Source organism: Protopterus annectens, chromosome 4.part0, assembly GCF_019279795.1.
Source record: "Protopterus annectens isolate FY-2018-M chromosome 4.part0, PAN1.0, whole genome shotgun sequence".
Taxonomy (NCBI): Eukaryota; Metazoa; Chordata; order Ceratodontiformes; family Protopteridae; genus Protopterus; species Protopterus annectens.
Genome location: NC_056733.1, coordinates 1,079,769,376 through 1,079,793,877, shown reverse-complemented (window position 1 = coordinate 1,079,793,877; position 24,502 = coordinate 1,079,769,376). Strand labels below are relative to the sequence as shown.

Below are 24,502 nucleotides of genomic sequence, written 5' to 3'. Positions count from 1 at the left end.
CATCCCTCATCAGGCCCATAATTGAGTACAATGCCCCTTTTGGGATGTACCTTACCAGACACCTGCAGCAACTGGAAAGACCCCAAAAGTACCTCACCAAGAGGATCAAAGGGCTGAAACAGATGCCATATGCTGCCCGGTTAAAGAAACTCCAGCTCTACTCAGTGGCATACCGCCTGCTCAGAGGCGATCTGTGCCTGACGATAAAGCCATGTCCAACCCGAATTAATGGACATGCTGCACCTCAGAAAATCCAAATCCCATCGAGCTACGCTCGAGAGACTTGAACCTCAGCACTGAAATAAATAGGACATGCTGGAGGGACAGATTCATAACCCAGAGGCTCCCTTCACTCTGGAATAAAATCCCAGTCCAGGTTATGCAGAGTCCCACATTGACTCTCTCTTCAAGAGGAATCTTGATGAGTGGATGGGAGATCGTAGGTTTACCCCGGGTATCACTTCTGTGTCACTGTTAGACAGAGGCACAGTATACTAACCTCAAAAAAAGGCATAGCAAAATTAATTTAAAATGGGTGGCGAAAGCCAAACACACTCTGGCTAGGCTTATAAATGCCCTAGGGCAGATAGCCTAGTATGAACCTATGAACCTATGACTGCTGCTGTTTCTCCCCTCTGGTTTCATATCTGTTTTTACTGCTGTTATTTTATAGTAACTGGCTACTAGGAATCACAGTAACTGAACAACATTTGCGTTTTTAATTTTTTTATTGTACTTTATCCTATTATTTCTAGCTTGCATGCTTTTAAGTTACAGTGATCCTGCTTGTGAATTACTAGTGCATGCCTAGACATACGGTCAAATGCTAGTCTGCACATATCTATTGCTGTCTTATATCATGTGCATTGTTCTTTTATTCTAGAAGATTCTGCCTGGGTCTCCGTGAAGTGATCCTTGCATTAGAGAGACTTATACTCAGTTACAAAATGCAATATAAAATAAAAAAATAAAAAAAATAATAAGGCAGATGGCATCTGGGAAAGCAGAACAAGTTCTCTTCCCACCTGTGTGCATGTGTGCATTATTTTAGTCCACATAAAGCAAGTATAGAGTGACAGTGAAAGTCACTCAATGAGAAATAAATATTTAATAGTAACATTATACCTGACCTCTCTGAATGCTGACTTCAGTAATACAGACAACAGAAGCAAATTCTGTCTGCAGGCATAAATGGACACCAGCACAGTAAGTAACAACTAGAACAGCAGTTTTTATTCTTACTTTCTTTTGTACAACGTTGCTGGACAGACATGCTTATCGGATTTTTAGTAAGATTAAATATTTTACAGAAGTTATTATGCTATTTTGTCTTTACAAAGTTAGAAAACATTTTTCTCATATGTTACTCTATGTGGGTTCCAGTATAAGTTCCTAATAGGCAACTGCGTGTTTTCATTTACCCTAGTATAATTTTTATTATACCTCCTATGCCTGCTGTTGCGTGGCTTGTTTTTCACTCCTCTTTTGAAGTACCACACAATGCTTTTATTGTTTCCCTTTCTTCCCTCTATTAGGTTTAACTTAGCAGGTTTGCTTCATTTGACTTTTTCAGAATTAACTTGTTTGCGTTTCTTTTCCATTGTCCTGACTTCCATTCTTTCTACTGGTTTATTTTAAAACTTCAGTCTTGCTGCAACAAAACCACACAAGAAATGTTCAGAAGAAGAATATGTTTATATTTAGCACTTTTCATACAGTATATCATTATTCACACACACACACACACACACACACACACACACACACACACACACACACACACACACAGGCAGTGTTTAAAATAGTATAAAAAGTGTTGTGGAAATAACAATTTGCACACTACCATACATGTACATACAACTTCAGAACTGCATGTACTAGTTATATGGGAACAGAAAACTCCTCCTTTAATTTCAGACTTGCCTTTTGTTCTTTTATTTTTTGTGAATATCCACCAAGACATCACAAACACCACAATGTGCATAACTATCTTGATATTATGTCTCCTTTGAAGAATACCAGACTCTATCAGTATTTCCCCTCCTTTATACTACAGTGAGATACCAGAGGTCCAGATATGTTGACAGTGCAGACCTGGGGAATAGAACCCATAACATTTGGATCCAGAGACAAATATGCTGCCAAATGTATCATACCAACACACATTAGCACACAGAGAACTTAATTAAAAGTAAAGGGCTGTATTCTACAAAAACTTATTTTAAAAAAGTATGGGAGTATTACTTTTCTTGTACCTGCTTCCAGGTATAGACAGTTAAATCCCTGACTATGACCAAAGCATTCCAGGATCAATCAACATCTTAGGCAACGGAGGAACCAGGGCCAGCAAAAAGTAGCAGAAAATAGTTGCTCTCAGCCTACCAGTCCTAGGGGTGAGAGATGCAAACCACCTCACTGCTGCCTTGAATCCTAACACTGGCAAGGAACAATGCAGCAGTACATAGGGTTGTAACACGGTCCTGAATGCAACAAGCAGTGATCAGCATTATAGCTGGGGATCAGTGAGTTTGTGGTTGCATGCGTGTTAATGGCTAATATTTTGCACTCTGCACTAGTGTCACACGTCAGGTCTGTGAGGGGATGGGAGACAGGATTATGTAAAAAAAAAAGTTGCCATTACTTTGATGAAAGAAGAAACTGTTAGAAGCTTCCATGTAGTTTCCTGAACTAGGGGCAGAAGGGACAAATCCATAAATGGAAGCAGTAGTCTGGCAAAGGGTGAAACCAAAACCTTAGGCCATTGGGACAAAGGCACCTCTGGCAGCGAAGAGGAAGATGAGTGTCCAGCATACAGGGCCAGTCCTCTCCCCCATGGCTACATGGTTGGCTTTCACTTCCAGAACTGGTTCAAGACTTATGGAAGTGGACCAATTGTTGGCAGGCTTGAAGGAGTAAAAAGCATACTGCAAAAAAATATTACTTTTTGATGCTGCACATATGTTTATTTTCCTCATACATATGCTAAAAGGTGAGTGAGATGATTACAGGACCACTTTCAGCCATGACCCATGCCTTAGACAATATAAACAGGAAATTGTGAAAAAACATAGAGGATTATGATCAGGTTTCTGATAGCATAGACAGCTGCAAAACTAATATTTTGGTGACACCCCAGACTCACGCAGAACTGCTTATCCTGACTTCTCTCAATTATTATATACAAGCTGAGGTAGCCCAGAGGTAAGAATAAATCCCCCTTGTTTCAAACTTTTGACTATAGACGTTTTTCATTCAAAATTCCAAGATGCTAAATGGAATTAAACTGCAAAGGTAGTGTGTAGAGAAAATAAATTACATTTTTAAACAAAAGCTACTGTACAAGACTAATGAATTGTTAATTATATTTAATTATTATTTGTTAATAGGTAGAGCACTGATCCAGGTAGATGTTTTTCTGGCTTATTCTGAGAAAACTGAATGCCAAGCAGTAGTGGACAAAGACATAGTTTGCAGTACTGATGAAGAAGTTAAATACAATATTAAACATACAGAACAATATACCATAATAATATTATAATATAAAGGGTTATGATTGGGTCTCCAGTCATAATCAGCTAATTATGCGTTCAAGATATGGATGCCATGAAATATGTTTTGAGACAGCAAAGCTTAAGGGGTGAATCCTGGCATCCATGTTGAGAAAACATAATAAAGGATTTTGATCAGATCATAATTCTTTGTAATGTACAGACCTAGTCCTATCTGTTTACTGCCAATTATAGGAAAAATTGTAGGAGCATGAAGTTTTTACCAGCTTTAAAAAGCCTTTGAATGCTGTTAAAGTACTTAGTGCTATCAGGCTGACAGACAGAAATTAATTGCCCCTCTGAAGAAATAATAGCTTTAAAAGCTGTTACATATTTTGTTTTACCACACTTTTTAATTGTGATAGAGTGAAGTTCTAACAGCTTTTGTAAAGCTGTTTTAACTTTTGCCACTGTTCTTTGCCAACCAAAACTGTCCCCCGTTAATCTTTAGCTGAAGACCGGATGTTAACAGTGGTAAGGATTGCTTAATAAAAGCTTGTTATGTACCTTTCTGATTTTGTAAAGGTGATTAACAAGCTTTTTTTTCTCATTTTCACAGTGTTATTATGGTGCTGCATTCAATACATAGATAACTTTGACTGGATCTCCGATCATTACTGGCTTATTATATGGTCAAGACATTGGTGCCAAGAAATCTATCTCAGGAGTGATGTCTGAGAGGTGAATGTTGTCATCCATGTTGAGAACACATTTTAGAGGATTAAGATTGGACACCTTATCATAATTATTTGTAGTGCGTGGAGCTTTACTTATGGTATGTACTACCAGTTATAGTTACAGAAAAAAAAAGAGACAGAGAAATAAATTGTTGGAATGCTAGTATTTTACCTACTTTAAATACAGTAAATCATTTAGTTCTGTCAAACAGACAGCAACACATTTTTCATCTAGTTTGCATAAAAATTCTGGACAAATCAAAAATGCTGTGGGGTGACAGGGGATCAAAATCAGCACCAATTTTTACAAATTTAATAGAACAAGTTTTGTATCAACACATATTTTCTGAACAAGCATGAAACTGTAATGTCTGGCATTTAGAATGAGAGCACATGTAGAACCAGGGCTCAACCAGTCTATTAGCATTAAACCAATACTGGATGCATGCATTTAGATGTATCTTTGGATTCAATCATATATATATATATATATATATATATATATATATATATATATATATATATATATTTCTATATTGTATTTTTATACTACATACCATATATGTTATTAATATTCCCTCCATTAATGTTTTAAGAGGTGATGAATTATAAGCACTGGACATGCTTAACGACCCAAATTTATACCCTGGGTGTAGATGTACGTTAGTACATGCATTTTAGTAAATAGTGTTTTGATATATTTTATATATTTTTACATCGGATAGTGTAATATGATGTTGCAAATTGTGTTTTGTTTAAATTATTAATTTTTAGTTAGTCAATTATTATTACTTTATACTACTTATCACACTGTATATTTTGTATTCAGGATACACATACACACATTTCATTATATATGATTCACTTTATATCTAGCTTTCAACCAGGAGCTGGTTGCCTTAAAATATTGCTTGCTCAATCAATCAATTATTGAATTCAGTTATTGTATCCATTATTCAATTATTTGGTTGTGCAGTTAGTACTTAAGAACTGTTTAAAAATGTGTTTGTGAAATCTGAAGAAGCATGCCTGTGCAGCATGTGAAAGCGCTTATTTTATCTCACTTTGTTTTACTTCGACATTAAATACTGGTTTTATAACATCGTGGTGGTTGTGTCCAGTTTTAGTTTTGATACATTTTTCATCTAGTTTGCATAAAAATTCTGGACAAATCAAAAATGCTGTGGGGTGACAGGGGATCAAAATCAGCACCAATTTTTACAAATTTAATAGAACAAGTTTTGTATCAACACATATTTTCTGAACAAGCATGAAACTGTAATGTCTGGCATTATCAACTGACCCTAGTCCTCAATGATTTACTAGAAAATACATTTTATGAGGAAAAAGGTAAAAATATAAGGCAAATTCCAGAATATTCTGCAAAATCAGGGCAGCTGACAGAATAGAAGTGCTCCTTTCTGCACTAACAGCTTTGAAAGCTGTTAAACACTTTGGCAAGGCTACAAAGACCTTTCCCTGCACTTGTGTAAACTGCTGTGGCCAAAAGGGGCAGTTTATATAATGACAGGAAATGTGATTCAGAGACATTATCTGCAATGAGTAAAGAGTTCATTAACTCATTAAAGCATAGTGATCCCTCCAGACATTTCTGTGGTACATCCTACTGAAACCAATAGGTGTCCAATATAGCCTATTTGTATTTACATAATTCCAAAACTATGCTGCATACAAGTTATTGCAAGATTTCATCTTAATTGTTACATGCTGGACACTAGAACTACATAAATACTTAACTTCTGTCTAGTGGAGATAAAGAGATATTCATTATTGTTCATAAAGTACTTATATTGTCAAAAATGTAATATCTATCTAAATATTTCAATAACTCAGTGACACAGACAGAAATGTCTGAGCATTGTAATAGATGTACGATACAGAGAATGTTTGCAGACGACTGTAGGCTAGAGGCAGTCACTGAATCCCCAAATGACTTAGCCATCCTGCAGGAAGGCTTTTCTCAAATAAATAAATAGTGTGAAACTAAATGCCAAAAATGTATTATTGCATCCTTTGGGAAGTCATTTACCATGGAGAACTACCACATTGACACTGCATTTTTGATGTTTTAAGTGGTCTAACTGTTGGTATTAAGCCCTGATTTAATTTTTGCGTACTGAGTGTATATCAGGCTACTTCAGGACTTGTCTTTGGACTGTGGTAGTTCCAGAACAGTCAGCTCAGGGCTAAGGGTCTAATTGTTTTCCCTCCCAACCATCCTGTTGTAGTTGTGCTCTTAAACCCAGTGTATCTGTTGTTACCTGCCCCTTATAACAATTTCACAACATAAGGCCCTCCTGCTGCCTGTTTATTGGCTGTTGGCATTAAGCACATAAGTATCATTTTGCAAAGTCTCTCCCCTTAAACTACTCACCAGGCTAAAAGACCTTTGATAAAATTGCTTAATATTGAGTGTACTTCTTCTTCTTCTTTCGGCTTTTCCTGGTTAGGGGTCGCCACAGCGAATCACCTGTCCGCTCATGATTGGCAGTGGAGTTTTACAATGTCGAGTTGCCAGCCCGGCACCCAACCTTCCACAGAAGGCACACACATGCACACACTCACACCTAGGGCCAATTTAGAGTGTGAGTGTACTGATACTGTTTATTCTGATTTTAGTATTAAATAACTGAGTTTTTTTAATATAATTAGTTTGATGGTTCTGGCTGGTGGGAGAAGGTTTCCAGGCTAGTTTTTTTTTTATTGAAATGTAAATACCCAGCAGCGAGTTCCACTCAGACATCACTCTAAAACCGAACTCTAAGCAGTTATAGTTTCCCCTACTCCCAGAGTTATTCTTGTTGGTACCATGGACCAGAACTTCTCCAGAACTTCTGTAGCCAGCCTGATTGAGATAGTGTAGGAACTCTCATGCTGTCCAATATTTGTCAGCCTTGGAGGATATGATTGACAGACCATGCTGCTTCACCAGGGAAGGCCTGCAACTGTCCCCTCTAGGGTTTCAATTATTGGCAAAGACATTGTCCACACCCACTGTTCATTTTTAGGCAATGCCATCCTGACAAATCTGCCAACATTACAAAACAAGCAAAGGAAAATATGAAGGTGTTACTGATCAATGCTAGGAGCCTGAATAAGACACGGTTTGAATACTGGAGAGCAATCCTGGTGTGCAGGGGTATAATGCCTGCCACACATTTAGCTCATCTACTGCACAGGAGGGGGAAAAGGTGGAGGCGCATCAATCTACATCCAGAAGAGGCTTACAGTACATTAAGGCTAGTAAAACAGTGTTATGCACTACGCTTCTTCATGCCAAAATGACCATCAGAAAGGTCCCGTACCAAATATTAGCTAGCTATAGAACTCCCTCAGTGATAAAAGAAAGCCACAACACTTATCTATACAAACTAGAATCACTCAGTATTGAACCCACTACCATTTTCCTAGGTGATCTAAACTATCCAACTATAGACTAGGAAACCTACACCACCATTACTACACAAACACAAGTGCCCTGGAACAATTAGTCAGAGTACCCACGATGGAAAATATCATCTTGGATTTTGTTCTTAATAATATGGGAGCATCTTGCACCATCCCTTGCATTCCATCACTTGTTAGGTCTGACCATAAAGCAGTCTCCTTCAAAATAAAACTGAAACAAGGGATCCCTTCCACCCAAGGTACCTTTGGAAATTTCTTTAAGACAAATTACCTACTCCTAAGTGATACATTAGCAAGCTTCAAATCCCCACCAAACCAAGTTAACTCCATTGAGTATGCATAAATGTACACAAGCACACTATACCAGCATGAAAGTTACAGAGATGCTGCTGTACCCCATAGGAACAAGTGCAAGGCAAACCCCCAGAAACAAACCCACATGGTGGAACCATAATATCAACAAGCTTTATAATAAGAGGAAAAGAATTTTGACCAAAAGTAAAAAGAATAATTCACAGAATGTTAGAAATAATCAAACAACTCAGGAGCTTAATAAATTCCACCAAAGCCAAGATTGTGGCTAAAATAGTTACCTAAGCCAAAGACAATTACAAAGCCTTTTTAATTTTGTTCGTAATCTCAAAAGCAAAATGCAGCAATGTGCTGAACTGATTGTAAACAATGTTATCTACATTGATCCTGAAGATATAGCAAACCTACTGGCTGATAACTTTACCTCTCTTTCCCCCCTCCATCTGTCTCTCAATATATACCTAAACCTTGCTCATCTCCAGCTATCACACAAGTCCAAGTCCTAAAAGTGCTATCAAAAGCTAAAAATGCTGCATTGATGGGTCCTGACAATATCTCTGGATACCTCTTTTAAATAGCATGAAGCATGATTTAGCCACACACCTAACAACACTGTTCAATCTCAGTCTCCATACAGATTTTGTACCAGGTGAATGGACAACAGCTACAGTAATTCCCCTGCATAAGGGAGGAGTCAGGACCTTCCATAGATCCAGGCAATTACAGACCCATAAGTCTGTCCAACCTCATATGCAAAGCCATGGAAAGACTTATCATGGAATGAATTAATCAGGACATAGAGAACCTCCAAACACTGGACCCATTTCAGTTTGGATTCATCAAGGGCAGGTCAGGCTTAGTCAACATGGTGGATTTTTTGAAAAGGTCACAAAAGCAATGGATGAGGGCAAAATGATATATACCACATACCTTGACCTGTCCAAAGTTTTTGACACAATTCACCACTCAGCTATAGTACAAAAGCTAAATAAGGTGGGAATAAACCCCTATGTCACCCACTGGATTGCTAACTGGCTTACAGATAGGATTCAGATAATCAAAAGGGGAAGTTCTCCCCAAAGAGACCAGTCACCATTGGAGTCATCCAAGGTTCTGTGCTGGGACCTCTCCTGTTTGGCATCTACTTTTCTGAAGTAAAAGACAACACTAAAATGCTCTGGCTGACTAAGTTTGCAGATGACTATAGGTTAGGAGCAGTCATTGAATACCCAAAATGACTTAGCCATGCTACAGGAAGGTTTCTGTCAAATAAATAACTGGTATTGATGTGAAATGAAATGCCAAAAAATGCATTATTGTATCCTTTGGGAAGTCATCTACCTCTGGGAACTACCACACTGACAATACTCCCCTAAGAGGTGACCCAGTTTTTCAGGATTTGGGAATGTATGTGGAAAGTGACCTAACTTTTCACCATGTGTCTAATGTTGTAAGAAAGTCCTTCTATACTGGACAGCTTATAAAAAAGGGATTGTGTCTAGATCTAGGGATGTTATTGTTTCCCTTTATTCATCCATAATTAGGCAGGTCATTGAATATAATGCCCCTTTGGCATGTATCTGTCCAGACATATGCAAGAACTGGAATGCCCAGAGAGATACCTTACTAAAAGGATACAAGGCCTAAACAATATGTCCTACACAAACTGACTCAAAGTCCTATCACTATACCGGGTATCCTACAGACTGCTAATAGATGACTTGTGTCTAGCATACATGGTATCCTGTGACCCATTATTGATGGATTCACTGCACATCAGCATGTCAAATGGCATCATAAATACTTTGTCTAGAAATTTAAACCTCTTTTGCCACATCAACAGAAGAGTTTGGAGGGACAGGTATATTTTGCAGAGGATACCGCTGCTGTGGAACAGACTTCCCAGCCACATAAAACAAAGTTTATCCCTGTCCATTTTCAAGTGCAACTTAGATCTACAGATAGGAAACAGAAAATTTACCACAGGACTGCTTCCTGTACTACTAACGGACAGAGGCAGCTCCTAAATGCTTTATGACATGCATGTGTCCCCTTAGATTATCTGTGGTATGATCCCAGTTATTACCATTAGGGGTAATATATAAGTAGCATAAAAAGGGAGACTATCTAGGTCTTAGTTTAGTACCTACCTATGCATTGCTTAACCTCATATGAAGGTTCTCATTAGGATGAACAAAATGCTGCTGACAGTGTACGTAACTTGAGTGGTTGCTGAGCTATCATAGGTTGTTTGCAAAGTATTACAAACATACTTGTTACTGTCAGTGGCATAGCTGGCTCAGCTATTACCCTGTGCCAATCCAACAAACTTGTGCCCCACCCCCTTAGTGCTTAAAGCAAACAGCAAAAAAAAGGACTTTGTCAATACAGCAGCCAATCAGTCCACCCCTGAGTTTATTTGAATGCTTGAGTCCAAACACTGTACATAGCAAGCAATAGGCAAATACAACAGTAGGTAACATACATCATCATAAGAAAGCAACAACAAACAAATTGGTTTTAAGAGGACTTTTAAGATCTGCAATTATAGGTATTTCATGAAGCCAGCCTGGATGATGGTTCCATAATACAGGTCCTTGGTAACTGAAAGGATGAAGGCCAGAAGAGTCTAAATTGTAAAGTGGAATAGAAAGAGGCTTTTCTGAACAAGGGTGAAGTAAATGAGAAGGGATAGAGGTATACAGAAATTCCTTCAAATATGAAAGGCCAAGATTATAAAGAGAAAGATACACTATAAGAAGAAGAATCTATATGATGTGATATCTGACAGGGAGCTGATATAAAGTGTACAAAACTGGTATAATATGGTGATGTTTTGAAACAACAGACAGCAGACATGCAGCAGAGTTCTGAGCAAGCATGTAAACTCATAGTCAACGAGACCAACAAATAAGGAGTTACAGTAAACTAAATATGGAGAAATCAGAGATTGGACTACAGAAGAAATGTCATTGAGATGAATAACATGCTTGATGAAGGAGATATTCTGAAGACAGAAACACTATGACTTGACAACCACTGAAATATGGCCCTAAAGCGTCAGCTGATCATCAAGAGCTACAAAAAGATTGTGCATCTTAGACACAAATTTCAGTTTGTTGCCACAATACTGAATGCTTGGCACTGAAACTGGAAGAGAAGAGTTCCTCAAGGTAGCATGAATAATCATTGCTACTGTTTTAGAAGTATTGAGTTTGAATGTGTTACCAACAATCCATTCATGGATAAGTTCCAAGCCATATGAAAAGGAGTTGAGGCATGACACACTGAGTCCTGAACAAATTATAGATAAAGCTGTCTATCATCAAATTTGTAATGATATTGCATACCTCTTAAATGAAGGACACAACTAGTGGCAATAGACAGATGACAAATAACAGTGGTCCAAGAATAGAGCCCTGTAGAATTCTGCAATCCAGAGAGTAGGTTGAGGAAGAGTTCACACTAGACATAGCTCTCTGAGTATGACCTGTCAGGTAAGAAGCAATTAATTCAGGACAGCACCAGAAAGGCCACAGTAATGATCTAGTCTGTCTGAAAGAATAGCATAGTCCAGTCAAACAAATACTAATGAGAGATTCAGAAGGACCCAAACAGAATAGTTACACTGATCTCTTGCAACCAGGAGATCGATAAAGACTCTAGTGAGAGCAGTCTCAGTAATATGTTGTGCCCTAAAACCTGACTGGAATGGATCTAAGATGGCCTGGTCAGATAAAATTGACTCCAATTGAAGGCAGAATACTATATCAAGAACCTTCTTCAAAAAGGGGACTTTAGAGATTGGATGATATTTATCAAGACCATCAGAATCCAGTCTAGCTTTTTTAAGGATTGGGGTCACCAATGCTTCTTTCAAGCTTGAAGGCAACACACCACACCCAAGAAAGGTGGTGTTGATCTCAAAAATGAATGAAACAATGACCTCTAGAGATGCCACCACAAACTGAGAGGGACATGGGTCCAGAAAACAAGTAGTGCTATGCATCCTGGAAATCATATTGTTCAAGTCATCAGTGTTAGGAATGGCAAACTCTTCCCAAACACAAAAAAGAAATCCTTCCGACGATCAATGTGGGATGTAGAAAAGGGCAAAGCCACGGAGGCTCAAATGAAAGAAATTTTAGTTGAAAAGTAATAGGCAGCTAGTTCACATTCTTCAACAGAAAAGAAAAATGGTGTCCAAACAACCAAGGTTTGAAAGGCTGTCTACTATTTTTAAAAGAGCAGCAGGGAGATTTGTAGCCTGGGAAACTTGTTTAAAAAAATAAGTGATTTAGCCGTTTTAACTTCAGAAAGATAATAAGCAAAATTATCACCAAGAGTAAATTTATCCTCTGGGGCATATGTTTGATGTCACCTATGTTCATATCTGTGACTGGCTTTTCTTAAAGCTACAAGAGAAGGATTTACCCAAGGTTCTTGTGGAGACAGGTTTACTTGACAGAGCGGAGCTGGGGTGAGAAAGTCAAGGGAAGAAGTTAAAAAAAGAGTTGGAAGCTGTACTGAGTTTATCCAGGTCATAAGATAAAGAAATTGGAAATGAGCAAAGAACAGAAAGAAGAGAATCAGGAGAAACTGCAGACGTCCCTCAGCATGAAACTATAGAAACATCAAGAGAGCAGAGAACAAGACACAAAATATTTTATACAGAATGTAAGGCTGTATAAATTCTAACAAACCAGCTCCAGCAATCCAACATTTTTATAAGCACTTTCATTTTATTCAATTGTAAAACTTCATCAGATAAACATAAAATGGCCTGACAACATTTAAATACACTTTTAAAATATCATATGATCAACATTTTCAAATCATGTGAGCAACTTAAAATCATGTGACAGCCGAACACCTGTGCAAATCCTAAGTCAAAGACAGTAAAATCACCAAGTTAAAAGCAAATGTACACAACAGCAACCTGAATACCTGAACAGATAGTTTTAAATAATTTTAAATAATTTAAAATTATTGTCACTTAACTTGAATGCACACAAAGCTATAGTTAGAAACATTTTGATAAAAATACTTAATCATGACTGAATAAATAAATAAATTAATAAATCTGTTTGTAAACAACAGCAGTGGTGTTATCTTTGCAATGCTCTGTTTTAAAAGGCAGCTGACAGAAATCTGATCATTTGTACCTTGCCAGGAATTTGCATTAAACATGAGTTTCCAGTATTACTCACGTTCTTCTATTTTATGCTGCCAAAGGGCCAACACATTCATCAAGTGTTACTTTTTTCATGATTGTGAACTTAAACTCATGATCTGGGTGTTGTGCTGAATATTTTGCTAGGGCATTATTTTTTTCTTTTTTGATATATAAATGCTCAGCAAATCTCTCTTTAAACTTGCGTTCAGTTTTCCCTATGTAGAAAACTGAACAATGTTGGCAACATGCCACATATACTACCCCACTAGTTAAGCAGTTAAATGTCCCTTTTATGTTAAATGTAAAATTCTTTATAATTACTTGTTCTGCCACCACAATGTAGGGGCAAATAGAACAGCACCCACTCTTGGACATACAATGGATTTTATGGCTGGTGGCTGCTGATGTTTTACTAGGGTGTTCAATTATGTTTTTAATGTTACAAGCCTTTCTATATGTAATGCATGTTGAGTCCCCCACCCTTTTCAATAACATTCCTGTCGCCCCTTAATATAGCCCAGTGTTTCTGAATTATGCTCCTAATGGTCACACTATCAATGTTATAGTTTGTGATAAAGGAGCTAGTAAAATATTTACTTTGTACAGATGTGGGGGGGGGGGGAGTAGATTCACCAGAAGGGGTAGTTTTGTTGACCATAAGTTCACCTATTTGTACAATACCTACTGATATTTCATGATGACATAAAATTGGCTTGAAAAAAACTTTCTCTTTTGTTTATTACTTCATGCATGAGTTGGTTAACAAAGGCATGGGGGTAACCTCTAGCTAAGAACATGCCATTAATTTTCTCACATTTGTCTAGAAAATTGTCAGACCTTTACACCATTCATGCTGCTCTTACAAATTGGCCATTGACCACAGCGTGTCTATGGTGGGGAAGATATAAACTTGAATAATGCAGGTAGGCATTAGAGAATGTGGGTTTACAGTAACTCTAAGCATAAAATTCACCTCTGTTATTGTCTTTAGATAGAAGAATGTCTAGATAAAAAATACTAGATTCACTAGCCTCAAATGCAAACTTCAAAAAATTAGTGGTTGTATTGATGTACTCAATAAAAATTTTAAAACTGTCAAAATCATCATTCCATACAATAAAAATGTCATCCAAAAATGGGTATACATCATACAATTTTTCATGAACTCTGAACTGAACACAAAATTGTATTCCCATGTTGTCATTACATTATTAGCAAAAAGTCTGTCACATGCAGAACCCATTGCTACACCTGTGTGTTGATGGCCATATTCATATTCAAACAATATAAAATTATTGTTTAATACAATTTCAATTAGAGTTTCATAGGTGTTTACATTGTACTGGCTTATGCCCTTACATATCAGGTAGTTAGAAAAACCATTCAATACCTTGGCCATGAGGGATCACGGTATATAAAACTAGTGATATGGGATAAAACCAATTACTACCGTAATATTCCAATAAAACAACAAAACAATCCACAAAAATTCTGGGCTGCAGTTAATACCATACTACACCCAGGTAAATCAGCTACACTCACTCCTTTAACACCCAATAACACCAGACAATATAGCAACTCTGTTTAATAATTAGTTTACAGAATCAATCTAAGCCCTCGCAAACTCTCAGACCTACAACAATGACCCTACTCCTGTCACAAACAAAAATACCTCCCATACCCAATCCTCCATCAAACTGTTTTCATTCCATCCAGTTTCTGTAAACATAACCAAAAAACTACTCAAAACACTCAAACCAACTACCCTAGCAGCTGATAACCTCCCTGCAGAATTCCTTCAGATTGCCGCGGAAGGTATAGCTTTCCCAGTAGCCATTCTCATAAATAGATCAATCACTGAGTACCTATTCCCCACTATTTGGAAAATTTCTCACATAATACCCCTACACAAAGGAGGTAACTCCACTGAGTTAAATAACTATTGCCCCATTGCTATCTTATCCCCCCTGTCTAAAATTCTTGAAAGAGTCAATCATACCCAACTCACAGATTACCTTTAAAAAGAAAAATTGCTTGCAAATACACAGCATGGCTTTTGCCACTCTCATAGCAATACCACAGCCCTGATGCCCTTTACCAACACACATAACCATCACAGGAATAATGGCCAATATGTATCTGCTATTTTCCTAGACCTATCAAAGTCCCTTGATATGGTTAACTACCCAAAATTAATCAACATCATCTCCTCCCTAAACCTCTATACCTCATCCATCTCCTGGTTCCAAAATTACCATACAGGACTTAAACAAGCTACCCTATGGCAGCAACAACTATCCCCCCTCCTTCCAGTTGGCTTAGGAGTGCCCCAAGGTTCCATCCTGGGGCCCTTACTTTTCTCTAGCTTTACCAATCAACTCCATACCTTCACACCTCACGCCACCATAGTCCAATATGCTGATGATTCAAGTCTCATATGCTCAACCTCCCCTTTTCAAATTCTCTACAAATATATGCAGGAATCTTTCCAATTCGCTGAAAACTGTCTCACAAAATCCCGCCTCATCCTTAATCCAAACAAAACAAAACAAAACTTCTCTTCTTTCAGCCAGGGAAAACACCCTCCTCTCAAGTCAACCCCCCCCCCCACTTTCAGAATCTTATCCAGAAACAAAACCATCATGACTCCCTCAACCTACACAAAACTGCTAGGTGTTGAAATAGACAACAACTGGAAATTAGATGTACATATTGTCCAAACCATTAAAAAGGTCCACAAGAAACTTGGTCTCTTGTATAAGAACAATAAATTCCTAACTAAAAATACTAAATCTACTATTGCCCCAACTCACCTCCTATCTACTCTCTTATATGCTTCCCCAGTACTAATCAACCTCCATAAAACAGACCTCACCAAACCTGAATATTGCTACAATAAGATAGCCAAATTTGAAACTGGTGCTTCCTATAGATCCCATAATTGCACATCACTTAGACAACTAAACTGACTTGAACTTCCACAATTAATGCACTTTAATCAACTTACCTTCACTCACAAAATCCTCCATCATCCAGATAAAACTCCAGCTCTTCAAAATCTCCTACAGCCATACAACTACTCTAGACACCTCTGCTCTTCCAACAAGTCCCTCCTACTGGTCTCCAAAGAAAACAACGCAGCCGGTGAATCATTATTTTCATACTACATTTCCAAATTGTGGAACAAACTTCCATGCTGTCTTGTTTCCAACAGCTCTATCCCACAATTCAGAAAGCTACTCAAAACACATCTTTCAAATTTTTGTCTCTGTCCCTGTAACCCTACATGATAGTCTAAATTCCTTTCCGTAGTAGCTAATAACCACTTGCAAATGTCTTTCTTCGTATAGCATTGTATTCTCTGGTATTATTTTGTAGTACTTGCTATTTTTTGTATTACTTGCTATTCCTCTGTGTTATTTTCTGTACTTTGTCATTTATTATTGTACATTGTTTTATGATTTAGTAAGTAAATGTGGAGCTTTTCTCCCCAGGCCTCCACTGAAGGACCTGTGTCCAGTCGGATTTTCACAGTAAACAAACATAAAACAAAATAAATAAGTCCTGAACATCTACACTTATAAGTAAACAATGTCTATTGAACTCAAAACATTTATTTTTCCCAAAAAGTCCCAAGAATTTTTATGAATGTGTTTCTCTTGGGTGACCAAATGTTTTAATTTTTCGAGGAACTTGGCACGAGTGTGTTATTGATCCTCTGGTATCCACAATCAGTCTCATTGGTGGCTCCTCAATATTTTTATAAATTTTTGGGATGCCAAAGAATGAGAGAATAACGGGTGCTGTGGGGTTTAAGTAGTTGTATTCGTTTCATTTGTTTATCTATAAATAAATCATTAAGGGTGTCCCTCACTTTTTTGTAGGCTGTATTAAGTTCATTTAATGACACCTTATTGTAGGTAGCTCCAGAAAGCATATTAAGCATTTCTTGTTTATAGTCATTGCTTCCATCACCCCTAGGCTGCCACCTTTGTCTGGTTTCATCAACCTTAAGTTTTGGTTACTTAGTTCTGTTACAAGTTCTTTCTCATCATGTAGTAGGTTGTCATTTAAGAATGATTATTGTTTGTCATTTTTCACCAGTGCTTGAAAATCCAGTTCACATATCTTTTCAAAACATTGATTCATGGGGTGAACTGGAGGGCTGAACATGCTACACACCCTGAGAGTATTTGAGATATTAGTAGGGGTGTCAAACAAAATGCTCACGTTCAGTTTTCTAATAAATAGTTTAAATCCATTAGAAGTTTTGCCATATTAGCACATTCATTAGGGACAAAAGTGAGTCTGAGCTCAAACAAGTTTGCACACTCTGAGGTTGAATGGTAAGCAGAGAAAATGCATATGATGAAATCCCCCTTACTGCTGGTAATCAAAACATATGAAGAATCACTGGAACTTGAAGAGGAGTTCACAGAATTTAGTAAGTCAAGGGAAGACGTTAACAAAGAGATGGAAGCTGTACTGAGTTTATCCAGGTTGTAAGGTAAAGAAATTGGAAATGAGCAAAAAACAGAAAGAAGAGAATGAGTAGAAACTGCAGACGTCCTTCAGCATGAAATTAAGGAAACATCGGGAGAGCAGAGAATAGGAGACAAACTATTTCTGTACAGAAGGTTTGTTATAGTTGACAAACTCACTGAACTGGGTATAAACCCCTACATAACTTACTAGATTGCCATCTGGCTCACAGGCAGGACCCAGGAAGTCAGGCTTGGTGATACTACCTCCACTAAGAGACCAGAAACCAGTGGGGTACCTCAGGGCTTCGTGCTGGGTCCACTCCTATTTGGCATCTAATTCTCAGAGGTAAAGGCTAATGTCAAGGGCCTTTGGCTAACCAAGTCCACAGATGACTGCAAAGTGGGAGCTATAATAGATTCCCCCAATGACACAAACATCTTAGAAGATGGTCTAACACAGACAAATGACTAGTACCAAAGTCATGGACTAAACTTAAGTTTAAACTCAGTGCCAAGAAATGCATTGAGCTTGAACTTAATGCCAAGAAGTGCATTATAGTACTTTTTGGGAAAACTGCCACCTAGGCTAAATACTCCATCAATAAGATAACCCTAAGAGTTGACCTGGTAATCAGGGATCTGGGAACATATGTAGACAGCAATCTGGTCGTTGACCAACATGTGGCCAAGGTAGTAAGATTTTTTTTCTATGTCTCCCACAGCATGGCATCCAGGTCCAAGGAAGTCATAGTGACGGTTTATTTTGCCCTATCATTGAGAATAATTCCTCCTGCTGCATGTACCTGACCAGACATATTCTACTGTTAAAATGCACACAAAGGTTCCTTACCAGGAAAAGCCAGGATATAAATACATTGTCTTACATGGATCACCTTAGAGTCCTGTCTCTATACTCTTACAGGTTGCTGAGATGGGATCTATGCTTGGCACACAAGGCATCTTAGGATCCAGCTCTGATGCACCATTTGCACATCTGCAAAACAAATAGCATCAGAATCTCTTGAACCAAAGATTTAAATTTTGCTTGTGACATAAATAAGATAAAATAAGATATGTTGGAAAGACAGATATGTATCTCCGGGGTTCCCCATGCTCTGGAGCAGGCTCCCCATCTGTATGAAGCAGAGTCCATCCCTAACCCTATTTAAGCATAACCTTGGCCAATGGATGGGAAAGTCAGAAATTCACCCCTGTTCTGGCCCCCATGTCTCTGACAGACAGAGGCAAACAGTAATGCTCAAACTAACATACCATCCAAAATAATCTCTAGAAATTTCCTAATATATACTTTTCTAATAAACCCCCTTGATGCATAGAAGCACTATTGTGTTGGATTGCACAGCTAGGCTTACAAAGACTATGGTGGTCATTAGCCTAGTGTATACCTATGAACCTATTAACCAACATGGATGTGTTCATACACAAAGTAAAAAGAAATGTACCAGCTATTGCTAAAATGGTCAATAGTAACCTGGAAGGCAATAAATGACGAGGCACCCAAATAAGGAAAAGTGACCTAAGGCAAATTCAGATTAATTATATGACCCTGTCAAGGTGTGACTAAACTTCAAATTAGCATGAAAAATGATAGCAATACCACCTCTAGTATGAGTGGGTCTAAAATAATGAAAAATCTTAAAAAAAAGTATTTGGATATTACTGTGGGAAACCAATTGTCTTCCTGTAGTAATACAGCCAATCATGTTCCACCAAATCTACATTCCCTGCCCAGCTCTAGTGAAGAGCAAAACAAAACAAAACAAAAAAATCTTCAGATTGGCTTCCTACAGTAATACAGCCAACCATAATTTCTTGACACTGCTAACTAGGCATTATATCGATGATTATGAGTGGGCCAGCATTCATAACCTGCTTATTATGTATTTGAGACATAGATGCCAAGAAATTCCCATTGAAACCGAAGCTTGAGATGTGAATCTTGGCATTCATGTCAAGAACACATAGTTAAGGGTTATGATCAAAGACCTGATCAAAACTTTTATAGTGAAAGGAGCTTTATCTGCCCCATGTACTACTGGTTACAGAAAAAAAACTGTGCTAAGTGTTTTGCCGGCTTTCAAAATCATAAAGCACTTAGCTAGTGCTTTCAGAGAGATAGGGTAACTTGGTCTCTTATGTTTACACTCACCTTCTGTGTCTCTCAGCTGTCCAGATTTTCTCAGAATGTCCAGATTTTTGCTTCATATGTCTGGTCTGCTCCCCATAAAATCTGTTTTTCTGACAAATCACTGAGGATTGAAGTCACTAAATAATGACATGCATGAGTTTCAGACTTCATACCCTTCAGAAAATGCAGGCAAATGCAAATCCTGTTATTCTAGCAACTTTCTAAGTTTATAAGAGGAAGCCAGGAACCCATTACCAGCAGGGAGAAAGAAATCTTTGCACAAATTTGTTGGAAATTACTAGCAGATTTGACTTCCTAGTGCAAGACCCAATCTTAACAAGACAAAAAGGGGATGCTTAACATTTGTTAAGATCAATTTTGTGCTACAGTAGTGTTTAACTGATTTGTTTTTTTCTTGATATCAGAGCATAATCACAATGCTCCATCTAGAATCTCTCAGCAACACACTATATTTTACTACATTAGTTAGTACACCACCACAAACACCTCTCTTTTATCTAATACTGACAACCTCAACATTACTCTAACAATGACAACACTTAGGATCATAGGAGGTTACTAGGCTATCCACTCAGAGGTCATTTCAAGCCTAACCATTTCATCCCAATGTAATACCAATAATACTCTACTCGATACTCAGGATTGTATTTAGTAAGGACTGCCAATGTCCACAAGGGTTGTGGGCACTATCCCCGGTAAGGATTTATGATGCCCCATCCACTAGTCCAGGTTCCTTTTGAACAGTGTCATAGTGGTGCTCTGCTTCACATGAATTGGCAGCCTATTCCAAAGACGTGGCAGTTTCTGGGAGAAAAATCTGTCCCTCCAGCGCATCCTATTCAAGTCACAGGCCATGTTTAGGTCCTTGGAATGGGTAACTCTAGTCTCGTTTGATTTACAGATGTGCAGCAAATTCATTAGGTTTGGGTCGGAGGTTGCTCTGTAAGCCAGGCATAGGTCTCCCCTAAGAAGTCTATAGGATACTGAGTATAGTGACAGGGACTTTAATTGTCTGTGTAAGGCATGTGCTGGAGTCCTTTGATCTTTGTTAGAAACCTCTGAGGTCTCTCCAGTTGCTGCAGGTGCTTTGTATGGTACATGCCAAAAGGGATGTTATACTCAATTATGGGCCTGATTAATGATGAGTACAGAGGGGTTATAACCTCCTTTGCTAATCAAGTGTGCAACGTAGAAAGCCTTCCTTACTACAGTAGACACATGCTGGTCAAAGTTAAGGTAGCAGTCTACTTGTGATCCCAGATCTCTTACCACTTCATAGGTACATAGTGTATTATTGTTAAGATGATAGTGTGAAGGGACATTGTTTTTACTGAAGGGAATGATGATGCATTTCTTTGCATTTAGTTTGAGACTGTGACTAAGACACCAGTCATTGGTCTGCATAAGACCCTCCTGAAGTATAGTGATGTCATTTGGGGGCTTGATAATTTCACCCAGTTTGCAGTTGTCCACATACGTGGTCAACCACAGCCCCTTAGTTTCGGCCTTAACTTCTGAGAAGTATATACCAAACAGTAGGGGGCCCAGCACTGACTCTTGTGGCACCCCACTGATGACAGGTATGCTGGTTGATGTGGAATCACCCACTTTGATAGTGTGTGACTGGTTTGTGAGCCAGTTGGCAACCCATCATACAACAAAGGGGTTTACATTCAGTTTGCTACGTTTATCGGTAATACCTGAGTTTGAGATTGTGTTGAAGGCTTTGGCCAAGTCAGGGTATGCTGTGTGCACAGATTTGCCCTAATCAATGGTCCTGGTCACATTTATGAAGAAATCCACCAGGTTTAACAGGCAGGATCTGCCCCTGACGAAACTGAATTGGGTCAGATTCAGAATTCAGAGGTTACCTACGTCCTTATTTATGAGGTCCATGATAATATGTTCCATGGCCTTACAGATGAGGCTGGTCAGACTTATGGATCTATAATTCCCTGGGTCTGTTGCTAAGCCACCTTTGTGGAGGGAAATAACTGTTGCTGTTCTCCCTTCTGCAGGAAGATAGCCTGTGGTTAAGCGGTGATTGAATAGGGTACTTAATGGTGATGCTAGTTCATGTTTTAGTTTGTTTACAAGACAGCCTGGGATGCTCTCTGGCCCCATACAGGCTATGTTTTTTGCTTTAGACAATGCTTTACTGAACTGCTATTTGGATATGTAGGGTGGGGAGAAGTTGGGGTAAGGTTTGTGATAAGTTTGGAGTGGATAAAGGAGTGAAATTTTCACCAAATCTGTCCACCAGCAGGTTTGCTATCACTGCAGGATCAGTGTGTATGATACTGTTACTCACTAGTTCGGTACGTGCTTGGGTCCTACCTTTTAGGCTGTGTATGTAGCTGTAAAAGGCCATATGGTTGTCTTTGGGGGGAAGTTGGGGGCAAGGTTTGTGATACGTTTGGAGGGGATAAGGGAGTGAAATTTTCACCAAATCTGTCCGCCAGCAAGTTTACTATCTTTGCAGGATCAGTATGTGTGATACTGTTAGTCACTAGTTCGTCACATGCTTGGGTCCTACCTTTTAGGCTGCGTACATAGCTGTAAAAGGCCTTATGGAGATCCTTAGCTGTGACTGCTAAGTTTTTCTCAAAGTTACCTTTTGAGGATTTGACATGTTGTCTTATTTGCCTTTTGAGGATGAGGAGAGTGCTTTTCCATTGTTGGGGCTTCGCCTTGGACAGCACAACTCTTTGCATTTGTTGTAAAGTTTGTTGATGCTGGATGTCCACCAGGGTGGTCTATTTTTATTTGGGGCTCTGGCTTTGATTCTCTCTGGAACAGATGAGTCTATACACTTATGCAAGTGATTGTACAGGGCTTTATTGTAAGCTTTGGTGTAGTTACCACTTCCAGCTGGGCTTGGTATGTTTTTATACCTTCCTGAGGAGGGTATAGTTTACCTTGTTGAAGTTTTTTAGTTTGACTTCACCCTTTGTGAGTTCTGGTATTCGTGCCAGTTTGAAGGCGACTGATTTATGGTCCGATTTAACCAGGGTTGCCAGGCGTCCTTATTTGGGCGGGACTGTCCCGAGATCAGCAGCCTGATCCCGAGTCCCGCACTGCCGGTTTAAATCCCGGGCAGCCTCCGTTTTGTTTTTTTTTTTTGATGGGCCCGTATACCGGCATACAGGCCAGTCAAAAATCGCTAAACACGGAGCTTCTTGTATTTAATGCGAAACATCGCAGTTCCGCATTAAACAGAAGTAGCTCCGTGTTTAGCGACCTGATTGGCCCGTATACGGGCCAATCAAAAAATCGCAAAACAGAGCTACTTCTGTTTAATGTGGAACTATGGTGTTCCACATTAAACAGAAGTAGCTCCGTGTTTAGCGATTTTTGATTGGCCCATATGCGGTATACGGGCCAATCAAAAATCGCAAAACAAACTACTTCTGTTTAATGTGGAACTATGGTGTTCCACATTAAACAGAAGTAACTCGTGTTAGCGATTTTTGATTGGCCCATATACCGGTATACGGGCCAATCAAAAAATCGCAAAACAGAGCTACTTCTGTTTAATGTGGAACTATGGTGTTCCACATTAAACAGAAGTAGCTCCGTGTTTAGCGATTTTTGATTGGCCCATATACCGGTATACGGGTCAATCAAAAAATCGCAAAACAGAGCTACTTCTGTTTAATGCGGAACTGCGATGTTTCGCATTAAACAGAAGTAGCTCTATGTTTATTTATTTTTGATTGGCCCATGCCAATCAAAAAAAAAATAAACACAGAGCTACTTTTGTTTAATGCGGAACTCTGATGTTCTGTCTTTAGCGTGGAAGACCTTTGTTTTTAGTCTTCACTTGCTGTAAAAGACTTTTTTTTTTTTGTTTTTTTTAAGTCTTCACTTTGTCCCTACCTGGCCAGTCGGAAATCTGACAACCCTGGATTTAACTAATGCGGTCCAACAGTTGTGGTGATGCATCTGTTTGTCATGTTAGTGAGGACCAGATCTAGTATGCTTGTTCCTCTTGTTGGGATTTCAACAGCTTGTTCCAGGGCATTTGAGTTAACAAAGTCAAGGAACGTTTGTACTAGTGAGTTAGGGCTAGAGTAGGCTTCCCAGTTGATGGTGGGATAATTGAAATCCCCATGACTAGAGTGTTTGGCAATATTCCGATTATCTCCAGTTTGGCCAAGTAAGCCTTGTGCACGTCATGATTCATTTAGGGGGCTCTATAACTACTTATGCCTTGAATGGGGTCTTACCCAAAGTAATCTGTGTTTTGTGGTCTGAAGGTGTGGAAGGCATTGCAGCCTTGAAAGGCCAGTTTACTCTGTGAGGCTTTGAACCAGGTTTCTGTGACTGCATCTACACCCTCCATTGATAGAAGTACTTTCAGGGTGTGTAGTTTTAGGTTTAGGCTCCAAGTATTTAGCAGTATAACCCTTATTTTGTTATGATTGGCAGTTTTCACATCGGCAATTTTGTTTTTGAGAATTTGCCTAAAAAAAGGCACTATGGGGGAGGCAAAAGCCTTTGCCAGCAGCCTAATGGTGCCAAGTGCAAACCATCTTTGGCAAAACAGCAAGGTTTGTTGTCCATGTTATCCCAGGCTGACAGAAACTGGATCCCCTTTTGAATCACACCAAAAACCAAGCCAATTATTGAAACTGATCATTCATTTGAATGACACCAAAAACTAAGCTAATTATTGAAATCGATCATTTTTTTGTCTATACTGT

General features: G+C 38.6%; 1 protein-coding gene across 1 annotated transcript in view; it reads left to right on the top strand.

The window, feature by feature from the left end:
- Positions 1-1,135: 1,135 nt before the first annotated feature.
- Positions 1,136-24,502, top strand: part of LOC122799750 (kinesin-II 85 kDa subunit-like) — an 888,373-nt gene continuing 865,006 nt past the window's right edge. Inside the window, exon 1 of the mRNA XM_044069019.1 lies at positions 1,136-1,206. Coding sequence (XP_043924954.1) covers positions 1,192-1,206 — 15 coding nt within the window. The 5' untranslated portion in view covers positions 1,136-1,191. The remainder of the gene's footprint in view (positions 1,207-24,502) is intronic.